Raw genomic sequence first — 23,789 nt, forward strand, 5'->3', positions numbered from 1 at the left:
AACATAGGTCAGTTGCATGTAAAATGTGCGCAAAGTGCATCAATGTAATGAGTAATACTTAAACTAGATGGAAGGAGGAACTATTTGTTCTTATGAATCCTATTCATCAAGTGCTCATTTTGGTGCATCACTATAAAAATGAGCAGCTGTGATTATCTGCATGCATGACCACATATACCATGATGCATTGCACTTTAAGACCTAAAACTTCCACAATTCTTCAAGAGTTAAAGTAGCCTAGTCAACATAAACAACAGTCCATGGTGAGCAAACCAGCTATTATTTCTCTAGTTATAATACCATTTTTCAGTAGTTAAAACCCACATTCATAGCATTTGGCTTGTCACATTTTCTCTTTCGAAGCTCGTAAAGAAAATGAGTTCCTCCCATGTTATGTTTACATTTTTTTTCTCTAAAATATCTGATATATAAAGATCATCAAGTTCGATATAAACCAATCAATCGCTACAAGACGAAATAGATAGAACCGAAAAACGGGATTCGCCAGATTGAAAATTTATATCACACATCAAACTTCCAAAGATCTTAGCTTGCCTGCATATTGCCTAGTTGATTTTTTTTTTTTGGAAATCAGGTAACTTACAAGCAGTACGATATAACAACAATATCTAAAAGGTTCAACACACTTAGCGATCAATGCTAGATTCTAGATCATGTTTTATCAATTTTTTTTGTTTCTTAAAAAATTCAAGTTAAGTGAGTTGAACAAATTGGTTCTTTCTCCCAATTAGATCAAGAACTTGTTAAGAACAGATTGATTCTTTGTATAAAGATAAAGATGGGCAATTTGAGTTCTCGTTGCTTGTTTTTTTTTGGGTAACAATGTTCTTGTTGCTGGGTGGTTTGTTCCTTTTACTTGGTCCACCAAGCCGGTCCCTATTTCCCTCGGGCTGAACCCAATAGGATCGAATACGACATGAAACATGCGTCGTGTCCAAACATAACGGTCCAAAACGGTCTCGCAACGGGCTACCCCATCATTTCGAGTCCAACGAATCACAGCGGAACCTGCGAAGCACTCCCGATAATTCAAATTTCAAAATTTTAAATTTCAAACGTCCGGGCCGCTCGTTCACCCGCAACGGTCACTGCCAGCTGGATCACGTCGCAATTTCTAAAAGCCAGTGGCTCTCCGCCTCTAACGGCTATCCCCATTCCCCAACCCTTTCCTCCTCCTTATAAATCCTCTCCACCCCCTTCCCTTCTTCCCTCATCTCACATTCCCTGAACCCTGCATCCCTTCCTCTTCTTAAAGGCGTCTTCGCAAACGCCTTAGCCCAAAGCCCTCTCTTTCTTTCCTCTTCTCTCTCCCCTTTTTGAACTCGAAAGGAAACATGAGAGAGTGCATTTCCATCCACATCGGCCAGGCCGGCATCCAGGTCGGCAACGCCTGCTGGGAGCTCTACTGCCTCGAACACGGCATCCAGGTAAATCCCTTCTCTCATACTTGATAACAAGCTCCATTTCTTGTTCTCCCAAATGTTTGATGACGTTGGGTTTCCTCTTCTTTGCAGCCTGATGGCCAGATGCCAAGCGACAAGACCGTCGGTGGAGGCGACGATGCCTTCAACACCTTCTTCAGTGAGACCGGTGCCGGCAAGCACGTTCCCCGTGCCGTGTTTCTCGACCTCGAGCCCACCGTGATCGACGAGGTCCGCACCGGGGCCTACCGCCAGCTCTTCCACCCCGAGCAGCTCATCAGCGGCAAGGAGGACGCCGCCAACAACTTCGCTCGTGGCCACTACACAAGTAAAACAACAGCCAAAAAAGAAAATGCTGATTTTGGATTATCTATCTTAGCTTTTGAACACCAATTCTAATGCGTTTGTTGAAATGACGCAGTCGGGAAGGAGATTGTGGACCTTTGCCTGGACCGGATCCGGAAGCTGGCCGACAACTGCACCGGCCTCCAGGGGTTCCTGGTGTTCCACGCGGTTGGTGGCGGGACTGGCTCCGGGCTCGGTTCCCTGCTCCTGGAGAGGCTCTCGGTGGACTACGGCAAGAAGTCGAAGCTCGGCTTCACCGTCTACCCTTCCCCTCAGGTCTCAACCTCCGTCGTCGAGCCTTACAACAGCGTCCTCTCCACCCACTCCCTCCTCGAGCACACCGATGTCGCCGTGCTCCTCGATAACGAGGCTATCTACGACATCTGCCGCCGATCCCTCGACATCGAGCGCCCCACCTACACCAATCTGAACCGACTCGTCTCCCAGGTGATTTCATCGCTGACTGCCTCGCTCCGGTTCGATGGTGCTCTGAATGTGGATGTGACCGAGTTCCAGACCAACCTCGTGCCCTACCCGAGAATCCACTTCATGCTCTCCTCCTACGCTCCGGTGATCTCGGCCGAGAAGGCCTACCACGAGCAATTGTCGGTGGCGGAGATCACCAACAGCGCATTCGAGCCTTCCTCCATGATGGCCAAGTGCGACCCGAGGCACGGCAAGTACATGGCCTGCTGCCTCATGTATCGGGGGGATGTCGTCCCCAAGGATGTCAATGCCGCCGTCGCCACCATCAAGACCAAGCGCACCATCCAGTTCGTGGACTGGTGCCCGACGGGGTTCAAGTGCGGTATCAACTACCAGCCGCCGACCGTCGTGCCCGGCGGCGACCTCGCCAAGGTTCAGCGGGCGGTGTGCATGATCTCGAACTCTACCAGCGTGGCGGAAGTGTTCTCGAGGATCGACCACAAGTTTGATCTCATGTATGCCAAGAGGGCGTTTGTGCACTGGTACGTTGGTGAGGGCATGGAGGAAGGAGAGTTCTCCGAGGCTCGGGAAGATCTTGCTGCGCTCGAGAAGGATTACGAAGAAGTTGGGGCTGAATCAGCTGAAGGTGAGGAAGATGAAGGAGATGAGTACTAGAGCTTAAGATGTACAATGTGATGATGGCTGAGATATGTGGTTATTTACTTTCTGTTCAGCCAATGCACTCATTGGTCTCCGGCCATGTATGATCCGTTAATTAGCTCTATCTTAGTTACTTTCCTTTAATATCAATTTTATATGCTTGCTCTGTTATATTCGACTTTCAGAATTTTACAGCTAGCTTTGAAATTCAGTAGAATTGAGTTGGAATTTCTAAAAAAAATGGATCCATCAGCCTATCTAACTCCTTTTTTTTTCTTAGTCTTGACCTAAATCTCTTCTATAATAAGCCTGTCGGACTGCAGGAAAAAAAAATATGGACGTTTTTTTCTTTTTCTACCATAAGATTTGGGTTGGAGAGGAATTAGATTGATATGGGCCTTGTATAAATGAGCTATGTAACATATGATCCAATAGGAAATCTAGCCCAATTTCTTTGAATTTTTCATATAAGTTTTTTTTTTTTTTCTTTTGCTAGGACATATAAGGTCTTTAATCTGCTAGGGAATTGAACATTGGTAATCTCAGGCAAAAATGTTCAGACCTTTTTTACTTTTGCTGGTTAGTTGAAACTTATCTGTATTTTTTTATGCCCGAAATTGATAAGGTCATCTGCTGCAGAATATGAGGGGAAAATGACCGTTGAATTCACTTGATGATAATAGTGACTTGAAAAAACTTCTAGTGAAGTAATTATCGGGGGAATGTCGCAAATAACTCATCTAAATTAATGAACAAAGCCTTATGGTTCGGTATGAAATCAGCATTTGAGATTTCTAGCTTCCCTGAAAACCTTCCCTCCCCTGCTGCTTGTAGATTATAACAACAATTTTCTACTTCCATTGGATGCCAATTAGTGCAGTTGTTAAAATTATAGGATTGTGGTACCTAATGAGGAATTAACTTTGAATTAGTGCCAATTAACTTTGAATTCACTCCCTCGCCCTCACTTTTCTTGAAAAAAGGGAGAGAGAGAGGAAGTTTGGGGTGTCATAATGAGGAATTAGAAAAAGGAATTTTTAGTCTCTTTTTGATCTTCTTGGGGGCAGTTAGAGATGGCAGTTTTCTTCAAGAAGATTAGTGCCGTTGATATACTGCAAAGCTTCATGATGTTTTTGATACATTCATGTGTGTTTAAGGGACTGCTCTGTGCTCTCTAGAGAAAGATTAGTTTGAGTGTGGTGGAATGTGGGAAATTGCATTTAGGAGTCTGGTAGGAGTAAGAATGGACGGGGAAAGACTTCAACATGCAGGGAGCCATTTGCATTTAAGAGTCAAACAAGACATAAGATTGCGCTCATTGTTTAGTGCCAAATTGCATCATAAAAATGTTGTATGATTGGTTTGTGAGTCAGCAGCCCTTCATGATATTAGTCGGCTAGTATTATTAGAGGAAGGCATTGAGGCAGTAAACATAGCACACGGAAATGATTTAGAAGTTAGAAGTTGATGCTGAAAAAGATCTTTTTTTTTAAAAAAAAAAGGATTTGAATGTTTGGCTTGCCGTGTGAATTGGGTATTCCCTGGTGGGTAACACCACTGCTCTGCTTGAAGTGTGTTCTTGGTTCAACTCTTTAGGGATGTTATCTCATAGTGCAAGGCTTTAGCAGACACTTGTCAACCTCTAATACATGAGGAGCACTTCTTATACAATTTGAGCAGCAGGTAATTTGAGAGGTCTATGGTATCCAGCTTCCAAGGAATGATGATGTTGCATGATGACATGGCAGGTGGAATCAGGATTGGTTTTACCACAGGATTACCCTCTGTGGTTAGCTTTAATGAAAGTACAGCAACATTATAAGCATAATTAACATAATGAAAGGAGACTCATCCTTGCTCCTTAAAATTGTGGTGGTCCTAGATTCTAGACTCAACTGTGTCACGAGAATGTAGGTTTTACATGGACCCAGCCCAATTTGGACCCACCTTTGAAACAGACCATGGATTGCTCTTAATTTAAAGCATCATGTAATACTGGAAAAAATATTACTTACATGACATGCACAGCATGGCCATGCACGCAATCAATCATTGAGACACGTTATTGTGAGCCAATTACCAAGACGAGCGCATAATGAATGAAATCCACAAAAATATGCACGTCCAGCTGGTGCACGCAGTATAGAAAATAATTTCTTATGATTATTTTATTTAGATCGGAAATTTGAACAGCCACTCTTTTGAGAAAGGGGAGAGAGAGAGAGAGAAGCAAATATTGGCTGTTTTGAGGAGTGAATCAAGTAATTATCTTTTGTTACTTTCCAAATACCCACAAATTGGATTTTGTTTCTTTTGCTACCATGCATATTTTTCAATTACTCTGGTAAGTAAAACTTCAATCTCATTTCTTATGCTTTATTTATTGTGTATATAAATTGTTTCTATTTATTATTGATCATAAATATTTTAACTTTAAGAAAGGGATGTCTTTAAATATTTTGAACTTCGTATTTTGATGGACTTCATTATATTAGTTTGTTCGAATATTTCTTAATTCTATTAGACTAGAAAAGATTCTGGATTATTTTTTAAAATCTAATGTGAAAGAAATATGATAATTATTGCTAGGGATTAAATATTACTTATTACAAATTACCTCATACAATATTTTTAACATTTATAAATAAAAATTTAATAGTTTGCAAATAATATATTTTAATTTTTCTTTTTTTGTTTTTTTCTCTCTAACATATATTGCGCATGTCCGGTTGCTAATATGTTTACAACTATTAATAACAACAACAAAAAAAAAAAAAACAAAAACAAATCCAATTGTAGATTTCTAGTACAACTAACTATCAATGGACTTTATGGGTAACTTGGTTGATACCTCCAATTTAGAGTTAAGCCCAAATACAGTCCATTTGTGCCCTTACATGCTCTCAAGCCATGCAAGGTGGTATGCCTACTTCCATCTCCATGGCTCAAAGCTCCAGATAACCATGATACACTTTTCTTGTGCTCACACAAAACAACGAGAAACAATACAGAATTGGGTAACTAACAGAGAGCCTACGCTTGATTTGCTCAATAGATTAAGGCCGAAGTATAACAAATGAACAGGAAAAAGCTGAGGCTTGAATGCTTTGATGGCCACCCACCTCCTAATATATTACCATTCCCATCCTACTCCACTTGTCCATCAATGGCGTGTGGAACCTTGACGCCGAGACCCGTCGACTCCGCGTCCCAACCAAAGAGATCGACGCGTTGCTAATGCTCTCGCAGCATTGGTAGGTAAGGAATCCATTTCTGATTTCAGTACTTCGCCACCTAATAAAGTTTTAACACTACGGTTTGCAAAAGAGAACCCAAGACCTAGATTAGCCGCCTAGCTTTCACATTGAGGCAACTTGGAGTTCTAGCCGAGTGATGCTTAATTGTTGAAGCTATAGAGTCCCCCTTTTTTTTTCAGATTAAAAACAAAGTTATTTTAATCTGGCAGCTCGGAGTTGAAGTCTTAAACTTGGAACATACCACAAGAATTTACTACATAATATCAGTTAGATTTGCTGTGTTCTATCGATTATATAATCTGGCAGGGGAAAAATTTGTTCCTGGTAAGCGCATTGAGATGGCTAAATATTTCATCAAGAAAGTAGCTCCTCTTATTAGTAAAAAAATTTCATATTCATTTTTATAAAAAGGTAAACTGAACAGCGGATTAGATGGCTCACGAAAAAGTGGGGAAAAGATAAAGATGCATAATAGTAAACACAAGACAACCCTTTCATTTTTTTCCCCCAATTGTTCTAAGAAATATGAGATATTTGATTAATATTAATATTATTATTATTATTATTAATCAAGTTTAGGTTTGCTCCAAAGTGGAAACTATGTTTTTAGATCCATTACACCCGATCCCATTCCGACCTCGATATGTGGAATCGTCAAGAGGAGTAGTGCATCTAAATCATATTTATCGTTCTAATTTGTGACAACTCAAGATCTCATCCAAAATGATTAATTGGATGATATTATTTGGGTTTCTTGATCCTATATAAGAACTTAAGATTTACTTAATGAATAACTGATGTGGGACTTGGTGAAGTCAAGGGAGATTGGCCTCCGACCCGCACGTCCAGCGCTACGGGGATCTGCCGCCCTCCGACCTCACCCCCACCGGTTTAAATAGCGGAAGCGACTGCTTCTCCTCAGAAATATTGTCCGCTTTGAAGGAGGTTTTTATAGTCTTTCTCAACGCACGGTTTTGTCCCGCAAAAAGCACCTCTGAAGAGAAAAAGGTAGCCCCCTTCATTTAAGGAACAAACCTATCTGCTATTTAGTCGATGTGGGACTAAGTCCAAACCTTTTTATTCCCACAACATAGCCCCCCCCAGCGGGGAGGTCTGTGCCAAGGTCAAGGGGACCTGCATGGCCCACCAGTGATGAGATCAAGGAAGATCAGCCTTCGGCCCGCGCGTCTAATGCTACAAGGGGATCTGCCGCCTTCCGACCTCATCCCCACCGGTCTAAATAGCGGAAGCGACTGCTTCTCCTCAAAGGTATTGTGAGAAAGGGGTAGCCCTCCTCTATTTAAGGAACAGACATCTCTGCTATTTAGTCGATGTGGGACTAAGTCTAGACCCCTTTATTCCCACAACAGGACTAAACATACGCCTACATAAATCCTCAGATAATTAATATTAATAATTAATTTTAAATTTTCAAAATAAGGATTTCTTGCATTCTGAGTTGGGCTGAGCCAGCTCACAACTTTATTAAATCATGCCCGTCGCTTTAGTACTGGGTCCTGCAGAGTGTTAGCTAAACTAACCCCTTTTTCTCTCTTTTCCAAGCCAAGATTCCCCTTTGATGTAGCCCTCCACGATCGTAGAAGTGGACTTGGAAATAGGAATCGGTCCCTTGTCGCACAGCTCTCCTGGGGTGAGGGCCCTACAAGCATCTCAGCCTCGCAGCTTTGGTCCTTGGGAAAGGGCGCGACAGAGTCATGTGCCCACTAATGAGAACTCTCTCTTCCGGATTTAGCCACTGAATTCTGCCAACATGAATGAAAAAGAAAGGAGGGGGGGGGGGGGGGGGGGGAGGGGGGGGAAAGAAATTAAGGCCAGCCTTTTAGCGTGGAACGATTCTTTGATCTCCTTTTCGTTCCTCCTTTTTATCATCACTGCTTCTAGAGGGTGTTGTTGCCACCCTAGGTGTCACTTAATTGAGAATTTGATCTCACCGGTTAAAGTTTTGATTTCATTGGTTGGGAAGCATTTAGCGGTCTGTTTCGCCATCCTTGTCGACCGGAAAGAGGCTTGGCCGGAAAGATTGAGTGGGAAAGATTGTGGGGCATATAAACGTTGACCGATTTCTCTCCATTTATGCCCTAGCATTAGTGGTGCATTTCGATATCATGGGGGTACATTGGAGCTGCGGTTTTACCTAATTGATGGATCACAAAGAGAGAAAGAGAAGGTTTGTGGGGCATATGTAGATTAGTAGATAAAATTTTGCATTGATGCATATAATATACTATGAAAAATATAAATCTATTTATTGGAATTACCTTTGCGAGCTATAAACTAACAAGTTGATTTAAGTTTTATTATTATTATAATTATTTTTTCACACTTCTCAAACTTAAATTAAAATTCATTCAAGATCAATCCAAGCCCAGATAAATGTATCTAACAAAATCTAAACTTTATATACCATGAAATCAACTATTTGGATTTAATCCTTTGAATCTAGTCCTAGGATACAACTATAGAGATGTTGTGCTTGCCTTTCAATGGTCTCATTTTTCCTTTTCGATAAAATATTTATATAAAAAAGAAGCTTTAGGCTTTCTACTTCAGCCGCATATTATGCGTGCTAAACCTTCTTACAATTTTAAATCTTGATGTTAGTGCTGCATTATCTTCAAAGAATGTCCTTAGTATGATGTCTTTTCCTGTTTGTTTCGAGTAATTGCGACCAAAGTCTAAAAAATAATCAACAAGAAAACTTCGATCTTACTTCCTTTAAAGAAAGGTCCACCACGCTATGCTTTTATCGTCATCATGCTCATAGTTTTCTCCACTGCATGTATTTTGACTCATCTTGTAGGCCGCATTTCAAAAAAATAAAAAAGGTAGCCTTGTGCACGAAGCTTTTACCTACTATTATAAAGTAAAATTTAATTTAATTTAATTTAATTTGATTGATGCACTAAATGTTTGCATCTACCTTAATCATTTATGAAACAATGTGAAATTTAATAAAGTAAATATAAATATTCTCTTCGATTACTTAATAACAGTGGTCAAACTTTACTCATTTGACAATTTTATAGATATTTATAGGTTTCTTTTGCATCCAAAACTAAGGCTTCGTTTGACATAGCTTTTGAAGGGCCAGAAAGCACTTTTTGGCCCTTCAAAAGCACTTTTAGATGGAATATGGATGTTTGGTAAAAAAAATTGGGACAGCTTTTTGGAAGAAGCATTATACTATAAAGTTTAGAGCTTCTTTATTGTTATATATTATTATACTATAGTATAAATATTAGATTACTATATTATAATAATATTATATTATATTATAGTAATATTATACTATATTATATATTTATATATTAATATATATTATACTAAAAATATAATTAAAATTTGTTTATCAAATATATTTTAGAAATATAGTTTGAACTTTTAGCCTTGGAAAACGTTTCCCAAATTCATGCCTACGCTTCAACCTTTCTCACCACCCAATAATGGATCACACACCCACGCGCCTTTAGATGCCAGCCGTACACGTGTTTTCAGCCCGTTCGTGCAAAGGGGTCTACGTGATTGGATTTTGCTTAACCTCTTACAAATTATTAGAAGAGTAATGGTGCGATTAGACTAAACAAAGTTAGGGCATTAAGCTCCATGCATCACGGCTGGCTGCTCGTGTCACTATATTTTATAGCGATAATATTAAAAAAAGCTAATCACACAACTACATGTTAGTCCGTTGCATGGGGAGTTGGCAAATTGGTATGATGGGTGAAGATTAACGTACATAGAAATCGTCTTGGTGATATATTTAATGGATTTGTGGGACCATGGTTTAAATATCGTTTAGTTAATTGGTAGCTCGAGTATGAGAGGCCCTTGTGCTATAAGCAGCTTGAATCGAAGAAAGGAAGATATGATTAGATTGATTTTGTGAACAAAAATAGAACTGAATTGCTTGAGATCATAGGTCAATGAAATTTTAATGAAAATTAGCGGCTGCAACCAAGTCATGCCACAAGCAGTAGAATTAAGTAACTCAGATCTAAGGTCAACTCGATTCAACATGCATCCCTAGGAAGCAAAATGGAACCATGATAAGATTAAAAGCTATGATTTGCTACCTGGATGTGTAAAATTGATGGATGAAATGCCCTCTTCAATAATTTCCAACCTGTAGCGGAACCAAACAGGGGGCAAGTCTGCTTGCACAGCTTGATTTGGCATTACGGTTCACCTCGATTGCTCGGTCTCATTAGCAAGTTTACTTTCATCGCCCGAGCCAACAAGTTAGCTCGGCCTTGAAAGTGAGGAACAAGTGGTGTGCCTCGAAACCAATCACAATCGATATGGCAGATTGACCAATCAGAACTCGCGATAAATTCCTCAAGCAAACTAGTCAAAGCCTGCCATGTGGCCAGTCCAGAGGCACATGGAGAATCCTTTGAATTTTAAAATCTTTTCTCAACTGGCAACATTTTGACCACCATCGCGAATTATTTTCTTAACCGCATGGGCAAGATGCACGGAATGTGATACGCAAACAAAACGACTGCATATGACCTTCGAGATGTGTGATTGGTTACCAAAGATGGCCAATTTGTATACCTGAAACCCTTGACAATGGACACCGACCCTTGCCTTTACAAACCAATCTCCGAGACCCTCCAAGTAAGTGCTTTGGAGTCCTTACACGCCTTTATGCCATCGCTCTGCCGCTCTCACAATATCTAGATTGTTCTCTCTAAGAGCTTGTCTGATTTAGACATCAGAGAATTTCCTATCAGACACTCTCTAGCAAAAGAACTTTTTCACCTTTGCTGTTTCAGGTCAAATACTGCATTGGAGTGAAGGTTCAAGCACAATCTTCTTTTCCAAGCACCATATTGGAGACGATTGGTGTAGGAGCAGTCGGTACCCAAGCATATCAACTACCACCTCGCCACCTTAGAGGCACATCATGACTTTCTACCGACTTCAACATTCTGAGTGATCAACCACCGAGCACTCCAGCGACCTAGCCAAGTCGCCACTCTGGTCAAATCAATTTCCAATGGTAACACAACCAAAATTTGGATGCACATTACTTTAACTAGTCGTATAGTATGCACATCAAATCATATCCATTTGGTTGCATCTAATGCTAGTAACTGGCAACATAGCTTGTACCCTAAAATAATTAAGCATTAATCGGAAACTTTTTGCTAGCATGGCTATAACCTAGCAAATTGGTATTAGTGCTAGCCATGACTTGGGTGCAAAATGAGAAGAATGATGCCCCTATCAAGAAAATACACCCACTGATCATGAATTACATGTTACAAGAGCAAAATAAGAAGAGCAGTGCCCCTACCATCAAAAGATACCAACTTATTGCAAACTTTAGATGGACATAATGGATGCAACTTTTCTTCACATAGGATTTGGATCTTGTTTTGCCCTGATATTTTCTCACTATATTTGTTGTTTATTTCTGATCCAGCAATACCAAATAAATCAATTTAACCATGAGATTATATGGAAAATATCGATTCTGTAATAAATAGAAACACCTTAGTTCCAACTTAACCCGCTGCTAAAAATAATTGTAACTCAACAATTTTGTTTAACCAATGTTTGCTTCTTTTCCCGGATGACCACCTTCTCTACCAAAAAGATACTCACAGAGCTTATGCATATGCGAGAGAGCCTGATCAAAAAGGATCGCTTGTGCGAACCCATTTCTACGCACGATTTTTTCAAGAAAATTGATAATATCAGGTGATATTCTCGCTTTTTTTTAATTATTTTATAGACCGGCTCCTCACACCAAACGCATATGAAATTCTCGCTCTCTTTTAAACTGCTTGTAGAACTAGGTCGTGGGGTGGTAATGGTCGTTACGTGGGAAAATCGTTTCGGTACTGAATGCTAAAATTTTAGGCAATTGAATCCATTTCCCTAATTTGTGGTTGATTAACAATTAATTAATGAAGGTGGTTCAAGTCTAATAACCACTTTAGTTAATTACGCATTGGATTTAAGTCATTAATTCAGACACAAGTTTTAAATTGACCAACTAATTTTTTATCATTTCATATTAGAGAAAAGAGCATGAGCTGATACATGGCAACAATCTCATGAGTCAGAATAGCCGTCTTCCTCCTCTTCTACTTTGGAGCCCATTGCACTTAAGCACTAGTTTAGTTCTCAGAAAGAGGAGGAGGAAAAACTATAATGAATAGAAAAATAACAATTTAATTAGATTTTTAAAAAAATAAATTTCAATAATTTTTTTCAAAAATATTTTTAAATTTTTAGATAGAATGAAATAAGATTTTTTCGAACATAATAGATATTTTATATAATTTTAGATACTCAATCAAATATAAATTACTTTGTAATTTTATATTTGTTTATGATCAATAATTAAATATACAAAACTTATTATCTCGAACATCGTATATTCAGGCATCAGTTTTTTAGAAAATATATTTCAGTGAATTTCTTTTCTCATGAACAAATTAGTACTAAAAGACAGCAAAGCAAAAAAATATTTCAACAAAAAAAAAAAAAGAAGGAGACTATGTTAAAAAAAAATGCCAAACCTTTGATTTTATGCTGCTTAGAAGGAAGTGAATAAAGTTTTCTGTATCTCCCACAGTTATGGCTGGCTCACCTTTTGACTTGATGTACTTCTTGGGGAGGAAAGTAAGAAGATCAACATTTGTACTTCTCGGCATTGTACTTCCATGGGTCTCTCCTCTCTAAAAGCATGGGACATGCAGCTATCAAAAAGATGGGAGTGCAAGGTGAGAGGAGAGTTTGAGATGCATGGCAAATTCTATGGTTGGTCATTCAAGCTAAGGAATTTGCATTAGTTGCAGAGATCTTCCATGAAAAATACTTGTTTCTTGCAAATCTAATAATTAAATAATATATTTAATTTAAAATATATCCTTCTATAAATGCAATTAATGGAAATTGTCCACAAATAACATGTAGTTCGCCTTAAAAATTAGAGGATTGAGAATTACGATAAAGGAGGGACATTTGCTCATCAGATACCATGTTCTGGACCATATACTTTTCCTCTTTAAAGGGCTTTTCCATTACATGAATGAAGAGTTAAATCATGTTCAGCAATTTTGATAACTGAATCTAAAACCTAGGTTTCTAAGATATGTTGTCAAGATGTAGGATATTTATTGCACGTTTTTGCACTAACTCAATAAGAGCTTTACAAAAATTACAGATGTATTGCAATGGATCACAATGCTGCTAATAAATTGTGTTACTTTGAGGCTTAGAAGGTCTCAAAAGCTTTTGCACAGAGTGGAGCATAAACCAAGCCAACCACCACTTAGTATGCACAATCAAAACAAGAAGTTCAGTATTCTATATTTTTTCGCTACCAAGTTGCTAAATAAAATAGAGGTCATTATGTTCATTTTTGTTCATTAGAATAGAAACTAGTTTAAAAATTATACACACGGGGAAGAGTAACAAAAAGACACCAAGCATATTATTTGACAAATTTTAAAAATAATGTAGGTTGATCACTAGATTTGATGTGAACCACTTTGGCTATTAGGATTAGGGTAAGACGGGATCTGGGAGCTAGATCCATCATATTAGAAAGCCAAATTGCTCCAAATTTTTGGAGACCAAAACTTGGTCATACGATATTCGATTGAGATAATCTTTTTTCTTTTCAAATCAGGTAACTTTTCGAGATTTACACCTAAAGGCGTACAAACGGACTAAAATTCCATCGTTTGAGCTCCAAAATGGCTGGTTAAATCTTTTTTTTTTAAAAAAAAGGTGATAGGATGTATCTCCTAATGCAGAAAGAATTAGGTAGAGCAATAGAAAATAAAGTCGATATAGAAGTCAAAATATACCTCTTATAGTCTTTTTATATTTATTTTTACTAATTATGTCTATTTTTGAAAGTTAACCTCATCGAATTAGGAGAGGAAACTGAATTAAATTGTACAAAGATGGACCTTATTATTACAAATAGAGATTATATACCTCAGTTTTGATTCATCAATTGATCAATAAAAGAAAAGAGGGCATGAACCCTACTTGCATCAATTTTTATATTTTTTAAAATTTGAGTCAAAGGAGTTGAATAAAGTTATCTTAAAAAATATTTAAAATATTTAATTTTAAATTATTTTTTAAATGGAAGTTGGTATTCATTTTGCCATCAAAACCATCGTCTATTGTTATAGTAACTCCAATTTTCTAGTTACAAACTTAATAAAAAAACAAAAAACCGATCATATTTTGTTTATCAACAAATTAATTTTCATTAATTATTAAATAGTAACCACCTAAATTGTAACTTTGGACCAAATCACATGTATCATGCAATAGTAAACAATAAACCTTGTGAACGTAACATAGTTTTATTGAATCGCAAACTTATCGTCTATAATGCCACATGAATCAAGTTTAATGCCACATGAACATCCCATCATTGAGCAAGAAGCTAAAGGTCTTCAGGATCTTGTGTATGTTTTGTTACGTTTTGGAGCCTTATGACAGACTTTTGAGAGTCCATGTAGCTAATGAATGGAAAATATCATCTTAAGAAAGATGCTGAGAAAGAAACTGGTGTCAAGCAGCTGCAGGTTTTGTTTTCTTATAACACCATCAAGTTGATTATTTCCTTTTGATTTATCAATCTTGTCATCATCATCATCATCAAAAAAAAAGAAAAAGAAACTGACTTTAGAATTTTTCAAAATTGGCATTACCTAATGATACTTTTAATTTTATAATAATAAGTCCCTAAGATACATCCGAACTTGCTATAAACAATCACAATGATGCCAAATATTGCCAAATATCATATTATTAAAGCCAAATCATGCTAAGCAGCACTAATGCCGGCTCCCATGTCGGATGGAAAAGGTTGGCCATGAAAAGAAAACTTAGACTATAAAATGAAGTAATCAATCAAAGATTACAACGAGCTTTGGTCGCAATTGGATTTATTAGTGACGCCTCCACGTTAAGCAACTGAAACTACGGCATGACTTGAGAACCAATTGAATTGAAGGGAATCACGAACAAATCAACCACTAAAGCATCATATACTTCGAGATAAGACCGACCATTCTACGTCACCATAAGATTATCCCCTCCGGGGACACCGTTTAGTGACAATTGATTGTAACACTTTAATTGGAGAAATGAATCAAACTACTGATCTTTTCCAATTAGTCCAGAAACAATGCATTCCATGCTCTCTCTCTCTCTCTCTCTCTCTCCCTCTCTCTCTCTCCCTCTATAAATTAACCAAAAAAAAAACTGCACCCCATTCTCTGGATAAGAAACTCAGACCACTGCTTGCCCCTGAATCCTATTGGCATTTCATGGAGCTATGGCTTCTAAAGGTTGTTCATCTTGTGTTCAACTTGACTATCTATTGTATTTGTATCCATGCAAAATGGGTTGGGCTCGTTAGCTTTGAATCATGGTGGAATCATGGTGGAAGGTACACGAGTACATGTTCTAGCGACCCAGTTTCACTTTCTCATATTATTTTTTTGACTTTTTATAAAAGATTTTTTTTTTTTTTTTGGCATAAGTACCCTTCTAAAAATTTATATTTATTTCTGTACCCTCATAAAATACTATTTTTGCGCAAATTCTCCTAATACAATGGTTCTTCTAACACCGTTAATAAAAACCATATTTTTTTGAATTAAAAATAAAATAAAATTTTGAAATTATTTTTTTGACTTTTTATAAAAGAATTTTTTTTTTTTGCATAAGTACCCTTCTAAAAATTTATATTTATTTCTGTACTCTCATAAAATACTATTTTTGCGCAAATTCTCCTAATACAATGGTTCTTCTAACACCGTTAATAAAAACCATATTTTTTTGAATTAAATATGGTTCCTCTATCGCGACCGTCTTATAATTTTTTTTATTTGCATATCTATTTATTAAGAATATTTTAGTCATTTTAATATGAAACCATTAATTTTTTAATGGCGTTAGATGCCATAGTTACATATGCAAGAATAAGGATAAAAAAATAGAATAACAAAATAAGTGTTTTACGAGGGTATACATACAAATATCAATTTTAAAAGAATATTCATGTAAAATTTGATATTTAGAAGGGTATTCATGCAAAAAAAAAATTTAAAAAAAAATTGATTTTTAATGATTTGTGACAGGACCCGGTAAATAGAATGATGATCAATTTTAGTAACATAATGCTTTGGTTTTATAACTGGTTCAGCTAGGTTGCCTCGGTTGCTTTGTTGCCTCGTCTCATAATTGCAATGCCTATATCCATCAGCTCAAAATTTAATCTATTTATTAAATTGATCAAAAAATCAAAATATGAACACGAAATCCATATTAAACCAATAACTCATTTAATAAATAAATTAAATCATGGTAAACAAATTAAATATATTAAGTGAATCTTAAATGGGTTAAGTAGATTTTTTAAATAGGTTAAATTTGAAATGGGGTAAACATGTCAGGACGAGTTGAATGGATCGGAAATTTAAAACCATACCTGATTCGGATGAATAGATCTAGACAGATAGATTTTTTACAATTCGGATGAATAGATCTAGACAGATAGATCTTTTACGATTCGGATGTATTTTTTAAATTGTCACTTCTCGTCGGAAGTGACTTTCAATAGTGTGAATCATATACTTTGAAATCATGAAAGTGCACTTCTGATCACACAGGCGGCAAAAATGCTTAAGAAAGAGTTTTTTTTTAAAAAAAGTCTAGCATTCAGAAAATACCTAGACGTCACCCCTGCCTACTTAAGGTAAAAGATCATTCTGCATCGGAATATTTGGATGTCGATAAAAAATATAATTATTTTTTAAATTAAATATATATTTAGAGAGATTAATAAAATTACGAATTGAATGACTGCTTATGTGATTTTTTTCATTGAAAGCATTTTATAGATCGGAGAGAAAAATTAAGTTGTCTAGGATACTAAGTAGTTTGTTTTCTAATTTTATTGAGTATACCGTATTTATTTGGAATGTATAAAATTCTCGTTTTAATGCAATGTATATATATTATATAAATTAATTTTAAAAATTAGAAAAAGAAATTATTTTTTAAAATGTGGGGAAAAATAAATAAAGGGGGAGGGAGGGAGGTGGGGGTGGTGGGACAAAGGGCCGAGTCGCAGTCCCCACAGACCCATGCGAAGCTCTCCAGATTTTGGGCGAAGTCCGCAGAGAAGAATTCGAAGGACGAAGTAGAAGAGAGAATGAGAGAAAACGGAGGATTTTGATGAAATGATTTGGCAAAGTAATCGGGAAAATTGATTCGCAATCGAGTAGCTTTCCTCCCAATCTTGCTGTAAGTTTTTAGATTTTTTTTCTCGTTTTTCCTCCCATATTTTTGCTCCCGAGGTCGAGATCTCAATCCATTCCTGCTCGGGAAGGGGCAAGAAGAAAAAAAAAAGTATTTTTTTTTTTTTGGTTTTGGGCCGCTGGTGGCGGTGCGGGTGGGCGGGGAGGGGTTTCTGATTTTTGTCTAGTGGTATGGGTTTCTTAGTGGCAGATCTTTGAAAAAGCTTCGATCGCTCGTGGAGGAATGAGGTGTTGTTGTTTGTAATTTTTGGGTGGAAATTGGGAGGTCTGGTGCTGGGAACTCGTCGTTCTAGGTTTTTATTTCCTCCAAGTTTGTTTTTTTCGGGTGGTGGCGTTGTTGTTTTGGTTTTTTGGTTTTTTCTTTTCTTTGCGTTCTTTTTCTTTTCAGCTGCAAATCCCTCCTTAGATCAAATTTAATGGAAGTTTGTGCTTTTGTTTGAGTGGAACCGTGATTTAGCTGTTCTGATTGGTGATTTCTTCAGAAGGCATTGGAAGATTTCAATTTTTACTGGTTTTTCCTGTTCCAAATCCGTGAATTTGGTCTGCAAGCAATTACTTGTAGAGTTGTTCTTAGTGGAAGATTTCTTTTTGGCCCCTTTTGTCAATCTGGTTTTGGTTCATTTTAGTATGGTTGAATAAGAGATTTGATTTGGGTGCTACCACTGATAATTCTTTTCCTTTTGCCCGTCCATATTGTGGATTTGTAGCTTTGGGAGCTGGAAAGATTGATTTCAGCGACTCCTTCGGAAGGGTGATTGGATTCGTGATCTCAAGCTTCCCTCTTGTTGTGGCTCTGGAGACATGTTGGTGGGCCAGTCCTGTTTGATCTCGAGGGCATTGCCTAGCTTCTGTGAGCAAGAATCCAAGTGGCTGTATATGACCTACCAGCTCCTTGAGATCACGAACAGCAAACGCCCCCCAGGTGTGGTACCAGGGGAGCAAGGCGAAGCTATGAAGAGTAAAAGGACAAAGTCACCAAATCCCCAAGGTCCTTCCCTTGTTGAGGAACCGGCATCCCCTCCTAATGAATCTGATTGTCAGGGCCATGGTGGTGGGGAGAACTCTGATTCAAATTCTCTTATCAGTGCGGTTGGCCGAGACAACTCTATAAACTGTCTTCTGCATTGTTCTCGATCTGATTATGGTGCCCTTGCATCTCTCAACCGAAGCTTCCGTTCCCTGATCCGGAGCGGCGAGCTTTACAAGCTGCGGCGGCAGTATGGGATCACCGAGCACTGGGTGTACTTCTCCTGCAGTGTCCTTGAGTGGGTTGCATATGACCCCTACCGTGAGCGCTGGATCACCCTCCCAAGGATGCCCCACAACGATTGCTTCATGTATGCAGATAAGGAGTCACTCGCAGTGGGCACCGAGCTCCTTGTTTTCGGCAAGGAGATCACTTCTCATGTAGTACTGAGATACAGCATTCTAACAAATTCATGGTCTCCTGGTCTAGAGATGAACTCCCCTAGGTGTTTATTTGGATCTGCTGGCCTTGGAGAGAAGGCTATTGTAGCCGGTGGCACTGATGCTCAAGGTACCATATTGAACTCTGCAGAGCTCTATAATTCTGAAACCCAAAAATGGGAAACTCTTCCGAGCATGAATAAGCCAAGGAAGATGTGTTCAGGCATCTTCATGGATAAGAAATTCTATGTGATAGGTGGCATGGCGAGCAACACAGAGTTGCTGACATGTGGAGAAGAGTATGATTTGGAGAAAGGCATCTGGAGGGTCATCCCAAACATGTCCTCAGGGCTCAATGGTGTGGCAGGTGCACCTCCACTTGTTGCGGTAGTTAACAATGAATTGTATGCTGCAGATTATGCAGAAAAGGAGGTGAGGAAATATGATAAGGAGAATAACTCATGGATCACTCTTGGTAGATTGCCTGAGAGGCCGGATTCAATGAATGGATGGGGGCTTGCATTTCGGGCATGCGGTGAACGACTCATAGTTATTGGTGGAGCGAGGGCAATGGGAGGAGGGACTATTGAGCTAAATTCATGGATACCAAAAGAGGGCCCGCCAGAGTGGAACCTCATTGCAAGCAAGCACTTAGGAAGCTTTGTGTATAATTGTGCTGTGATGGGCTGCTGATTTATGATGATGCCACATGGATCACATATCTCCTTTCCTGATGGAAGGATGTGCAAAATTGGTTTGTTGGAGGGCATAAAATACTGATTCTGCCTAATGGGTAATCTCCACCTTTTTGAAATTTCAGATTTTACTCAAGATTCAATAGAACAATCTCTTCTGTTTAACTCCTGAAATTTGTTTTTTCTTCAAGTTTTCCCCCTCATTTAATTTGCACTAGAAGAATTCAAAACTTCTGCCAATTTTCTTTTAAGCATCGGAGTTCTCAGTGGTTTGGGATCATGCAATACATTGAAACATTAATAATATCTTGTAGCCAAGTATTCCCGAACTGCCTTTCTTGTTCAAATTTTTTTTAGCTTCATTGTGCCTTCATGTAAGTTCATTATGGCATCCTCTGCTTGAGGAAAATAAAATTGGTGTCAGGTTTCGTTGTGTCCTTGCCAGTACGCATACTTGCATTGAAATTTTTATTAATCAACATTAGTTAAATAATTCCTATGATTGTTTTGTAATATTTGCTTGTTCAGTTGCTTATATTAGTTACATCAGCTGGTGCATTTCCCTTTTTGGCAATATTGTTGAATATTATATACTTACTGGTATTTAATCTGTCTATAAATAGATTCGGATGATTTTGTTTCTTTTCTCCGCTTTCACATGGTAGTTTTGCTAATTGTCTTTCTGAATATGCATTGGGAATGGCCTTTTTAGCTACATGCCTGGTAGGAATAGGGTCACAATCTGTTAATTGAAGAAGACATAGTGACATGTAAGCTGGAACCATTCTTTCCACTGAGTCATTCAGTCTCATTAAGGAAGATAAGTAGTTAAAAATTGTCCTGCTATATAGTTAAATTCCACACCCTACTGGGCCCCACCTCCACCATATCATTAATGCTTCTTTGGCTAGTCATGGTTGATTAGTTGAGGTGAAGTGATTTATGTTCCTATCACAATCCAAATTTCTCAGGGTTTGTGGTCTGAATGTCTAGACTCATCTGAACTTATCTTTTCTACTTTGTTGTTTGTCCAGCTCAGACGTTATAACAATTTGTAATTTACATAAAGTTGAGATTTTGATAGAATGTGTTGTGCAATATGCACATTGAGAGGGTAAGAGAAAGTTTACGGTTTACTCTCGGTGGACTTGATGCATATGTGAATATGCAATTTCTGGATCAAAAAACAACGTTGCAAAATTTTCATATAAAGTCAGCATTCTTAAGTGGAACATTTCAATTTCAGTATTTAATCGAACGGTTTTCCTTCTAGTTTAGATTTCCAATCTTCTGTTAAAGGAGTCCTTGGTATTACAAACAATCAATGCTCTACAAAAGAACCCTCCGAAGGGAACTCCACTCAGAATGGTAAGATACGCAGAGGGTTACATAGTACTCCTACTTATGACTGGGTTTGGTACACCGTCGTTGCTCAATGTCTAAGGCTTCATGCAAAATTATACAGTTTGCAAAGATATATACGAGTAATTTCACAACGTGCACAAAAAAAAAACTAAATATGATTATATTAAACTTGACAAATATCTGTTGTATGAGGCGTGAATGCCGGTGTTTGATTTTTTTTTGGTCCTGTCAGCTCATCTGGAGAAGGAAATATATCATGGACTCCTTGAATAAAGTTTCATTCTCTTATCTGATAGAGGTGGTTGTGATCTTCTTACTACTGTATTCTATTATAGCAAAATAAGCTAGGAGGTTATTTCCTGTGATATTTAATGTAGGATATAGGTCAGATTGATTTTTACATCTCATGATTAGACTAATATGCTTTCTCATTATTTCCCTTTATAGCAAGTACAGAGGAGCCTTTCATGAGATCTTTTTTTTTCAAAAAGTGGAATAAGCTTTGAAGTTGAACCAATAGAGAAGTGGTGCCCGAGAAATGTTTTTGTTGTTAATGTCCTGTTCAACAATGGTCAAAAGGACATGGAAGAGGTGTAGATCTAAGAATATCTTGATGGAAGCTGTCCATTGAACGTGTGCCAGTAGAGGATGTTATCGAAATGATTTGGTGTAGAAGAACTTTCAAAGTTGACTGTCTGTATGCAGATTAAAATAATAAAACTTGTTACGGTATCAGTCAGCATTTCTTGGGCATGAAGACAACTGTCAGATTCTGGGATGTGTTAGAGATTTTGACTTGTTTTGAGCTTGATTTAAATAGAAGAAATTAATTTCTTCAATCATTTCTCTTCATGGCTATAACTGCTATTAGGCATCTTTGAAAGTTGTCATTTTGATTGTTCTCTGGTCTCTTTATTTGCAACTTCTGAAAATAAAATGCTTAAATTGCCACATTATGAATTAGGAGTATGACATATTGACAGCTTAACTTGTTCTTTTCTAAAAGGGAACATGTATCAATAATTCTACATTAAAATTTTATTTGCCCATTTCAAATATTTGCTTACTTCAGCAGTTAACCTTATTAAGTCATATTACAATGTGAAGAAATGCAATCTGTTTGGATTCTTTCTTAGGTGATATGTGTCAAATGTGGCTAATTTGAAACTGACTGTGGACTTGAGGACTATATATAGCAATTGATGTAGCGTGAACTGTAAGGTGCAGATGTGTTAAATGTTTTCTACTGATCCAAAGAAACTGTTATTTTTTGAATGTAAAGTTCTGCAATCTGATAACAGAAACAACCTGAAAGTTATTTGCATTCACATATTGCTGCAGTGATTTGTTGTTGTTTTTCAGCTTGTTCACCTTGGACATTTAATTATTGCGTTGCTTGTCTGAGGAAACATGGCTTCTATTTATGTTTTCTTGGGATCTTAAACATATGGATGATGGAGGGGAGGGGGTTGGGTTTATATTTGGTTGATACGTTGCTTGAGTTAGTTCAATGTTTCATTAAATCTGTTCCACTTTTCTTATGATTCTCATTTCTCGACATGAATCCCCATGGGGATCTTGAGCATCTGAATGCCCATGGTAATCAAAATCGCATCTGTTTGCTTATTGGAATTAAAAGATTTTTTTTTTATTACCTGTAATTGAACTTCGATTTAATTTTTCTTTATCACCTGTAGTTGAACTTGATTTTGTGCTTTACAATGAAGCTCAAGCACCTAGTTTTTACTATTTCTTAGTAATAGTGAAAAAGATTTTTGCTGTAGAAACTTTTAATGTGGTCAGTGGCATCTTTCAAGATATTTCTCTCGGAAACACTGCCCAGTGTCTTGAAGACTTGTAGGTGGTGTCACAACAGTTAGTTTCTATGCAAGCCTTCTAAATGGTTTGACCTCGTTCTTTGCATGGATGTGGTGGTGTTATATTTTTTTCCCTTTCATTCAGACTTTTAGGAACCGGGGAAGAAACTCCATCAAAAATTTCAGGCTGGTCCCCTTCGGTCACAAAGGCCTAGTTTTCCTTGTTTTCCTTCTGGCTTACTTCTGGTATCATAGTCCATGGTATGTAATTGCAGGGTATTATTGCAGTGGAGGGAAAAGATTGCCTTCCTGACAGTTTTCAGCCTTGATTGACCATTCTGTTAAAGGTCACTCAACTTTCGGCATGGTTTATTTGAAGTCGAGTAATTGTTTCATGGAAGAAAAAAATTGAGAGACCTTTTCATAGAAGAGAAGAGAGAGAACACTGTTTAGCTGAGTGACCAGAGCATTTTGCAAAGCCTTTGACTAGCCATGCATTACCTTTCATAGCTTCATTTTCTGGTCATTGCTTCTTTCCTTTCCAACAATGGATGGTGATCAAAAAGTATTCTGACAATGCTGCTACCTCTGGCTTTCTGCGCTGATTAAATTGTATAAAGGATGTTATTTATTTTTACTCCTCTCTCCGAATGATCTGAGAAGTATTAGTTAACTTATGTACATTAGTATAAGCTTCGGCCTAGAGATTTATCGCATGGGTTTAGGATCATATATCAAGCAACGAGCGACATAAATTTAGGGCATGAGATGAGGCCTTAGAATGCATTTTAGCTGATATTGGCACGTTACTCATAACTTTTTTGGTGAGAGACAGACATGTTACTCAACACTTTAAATGGTTGATTGCCCTTTGAGTAACTCTAGGTCTACATCGAGAGTGTTTATCGAAAATTTTGGCTTGAATTGATTTAAGTATCCAATCCAACAAAAAGCCATGTTACCTTTGCGAGCATCAATGAAATGTTAGGTGCAGCCTTAGAAAACATGAGACACATCAGTATCTTTCAACATCCTGCCT

At 37.7% G+C, this 23,789-nt stretch overlaps 2 protein-coding genes across 6 annotated transcripts; both read left to right on the top strand.

Annotated features, from left to right (window-relative positions):
- The first annotated feature begins 1,080 nt into the window (after positions 1-1,080).
- On the top strand, positions 1,081-3,044 carry LOC103717748 (tubulin alpha chain). The gene is made up of 3 exons (XM_008806242.4): positions 1,081-1,448; positions 1,536-1,770; positions 1,864-3,044. The coding sequence occupies exons 1-3, from the start codon at positions 1,356-1,358 to the stop codon at positions 2,886-2,888; spliced, it is 1,353 nt and encodes a 450-aa protein (XP_008804464.1). The 5' UTR covers positions 1,081-1,355; the 3' UTR covers positions 2,889-3,044.
- Positions 3,045-17,231: 14,187 nt separating this feature from the next.
- LOC103720229 (F-box/kelch-repeat protein SKIP11-like) lies at positions 17,232-23,335 on the top strand. 5 transcript variants are annotated; one of them, XR_001880152.4, is made up of 4 exons: positions 17,250-17,452; positions 18,174-19,666; positions 21,166-21,231; positions 21,381-21,772. XR_001880152.4 is itself a non-coding variant. In XM_008809836.5 (2 exons), exon 2 carries the CDS (start codon positions 18,268-18,270, stop codon positions 19,564-19,566), a length of 1,299 nt encoding a protein of 432 aa, XP_008808058.1. In that variant the 5' UTR covers positions 17,233-17,452; positions 18,174-18,267; the 3' UTR covers positions 19,567-21,668. The 5 variants fall into 5 exon arrangements, 1 of the variants encoding a protein (XP_008808058.1); XR_606117.5 differs by lacking the exon at positions 21,166-21,231 and having other exon boundaries at positions 17,232-17,452; XR_015973429.1 differs by having other exon boundaries at positions 17,233-17,452; positions 18,174-21,231; positions 21,381-21,668.
- Positions 23,336-23,789: the final 454 nt, after the last annotated feature.

The sequence above is a fragment of the Phoenix dactylifera genome, chromosome 15 (assembly GCF_051530095.1).
Source record: "Phoenix dactylifera cultivar Ajwa chromosome 15, Ajwa_hap1_PhDact_Kaust_v1.1, whole genome shotgun sequence".
In the NCBI taxonomy this organism is placed as follows: Eukaryota; Viridiplantae; Streptophyta; class Magnoliopsida; order Arecales; family Arecaceae; genus Phoenix; species Phoenix dactylifera.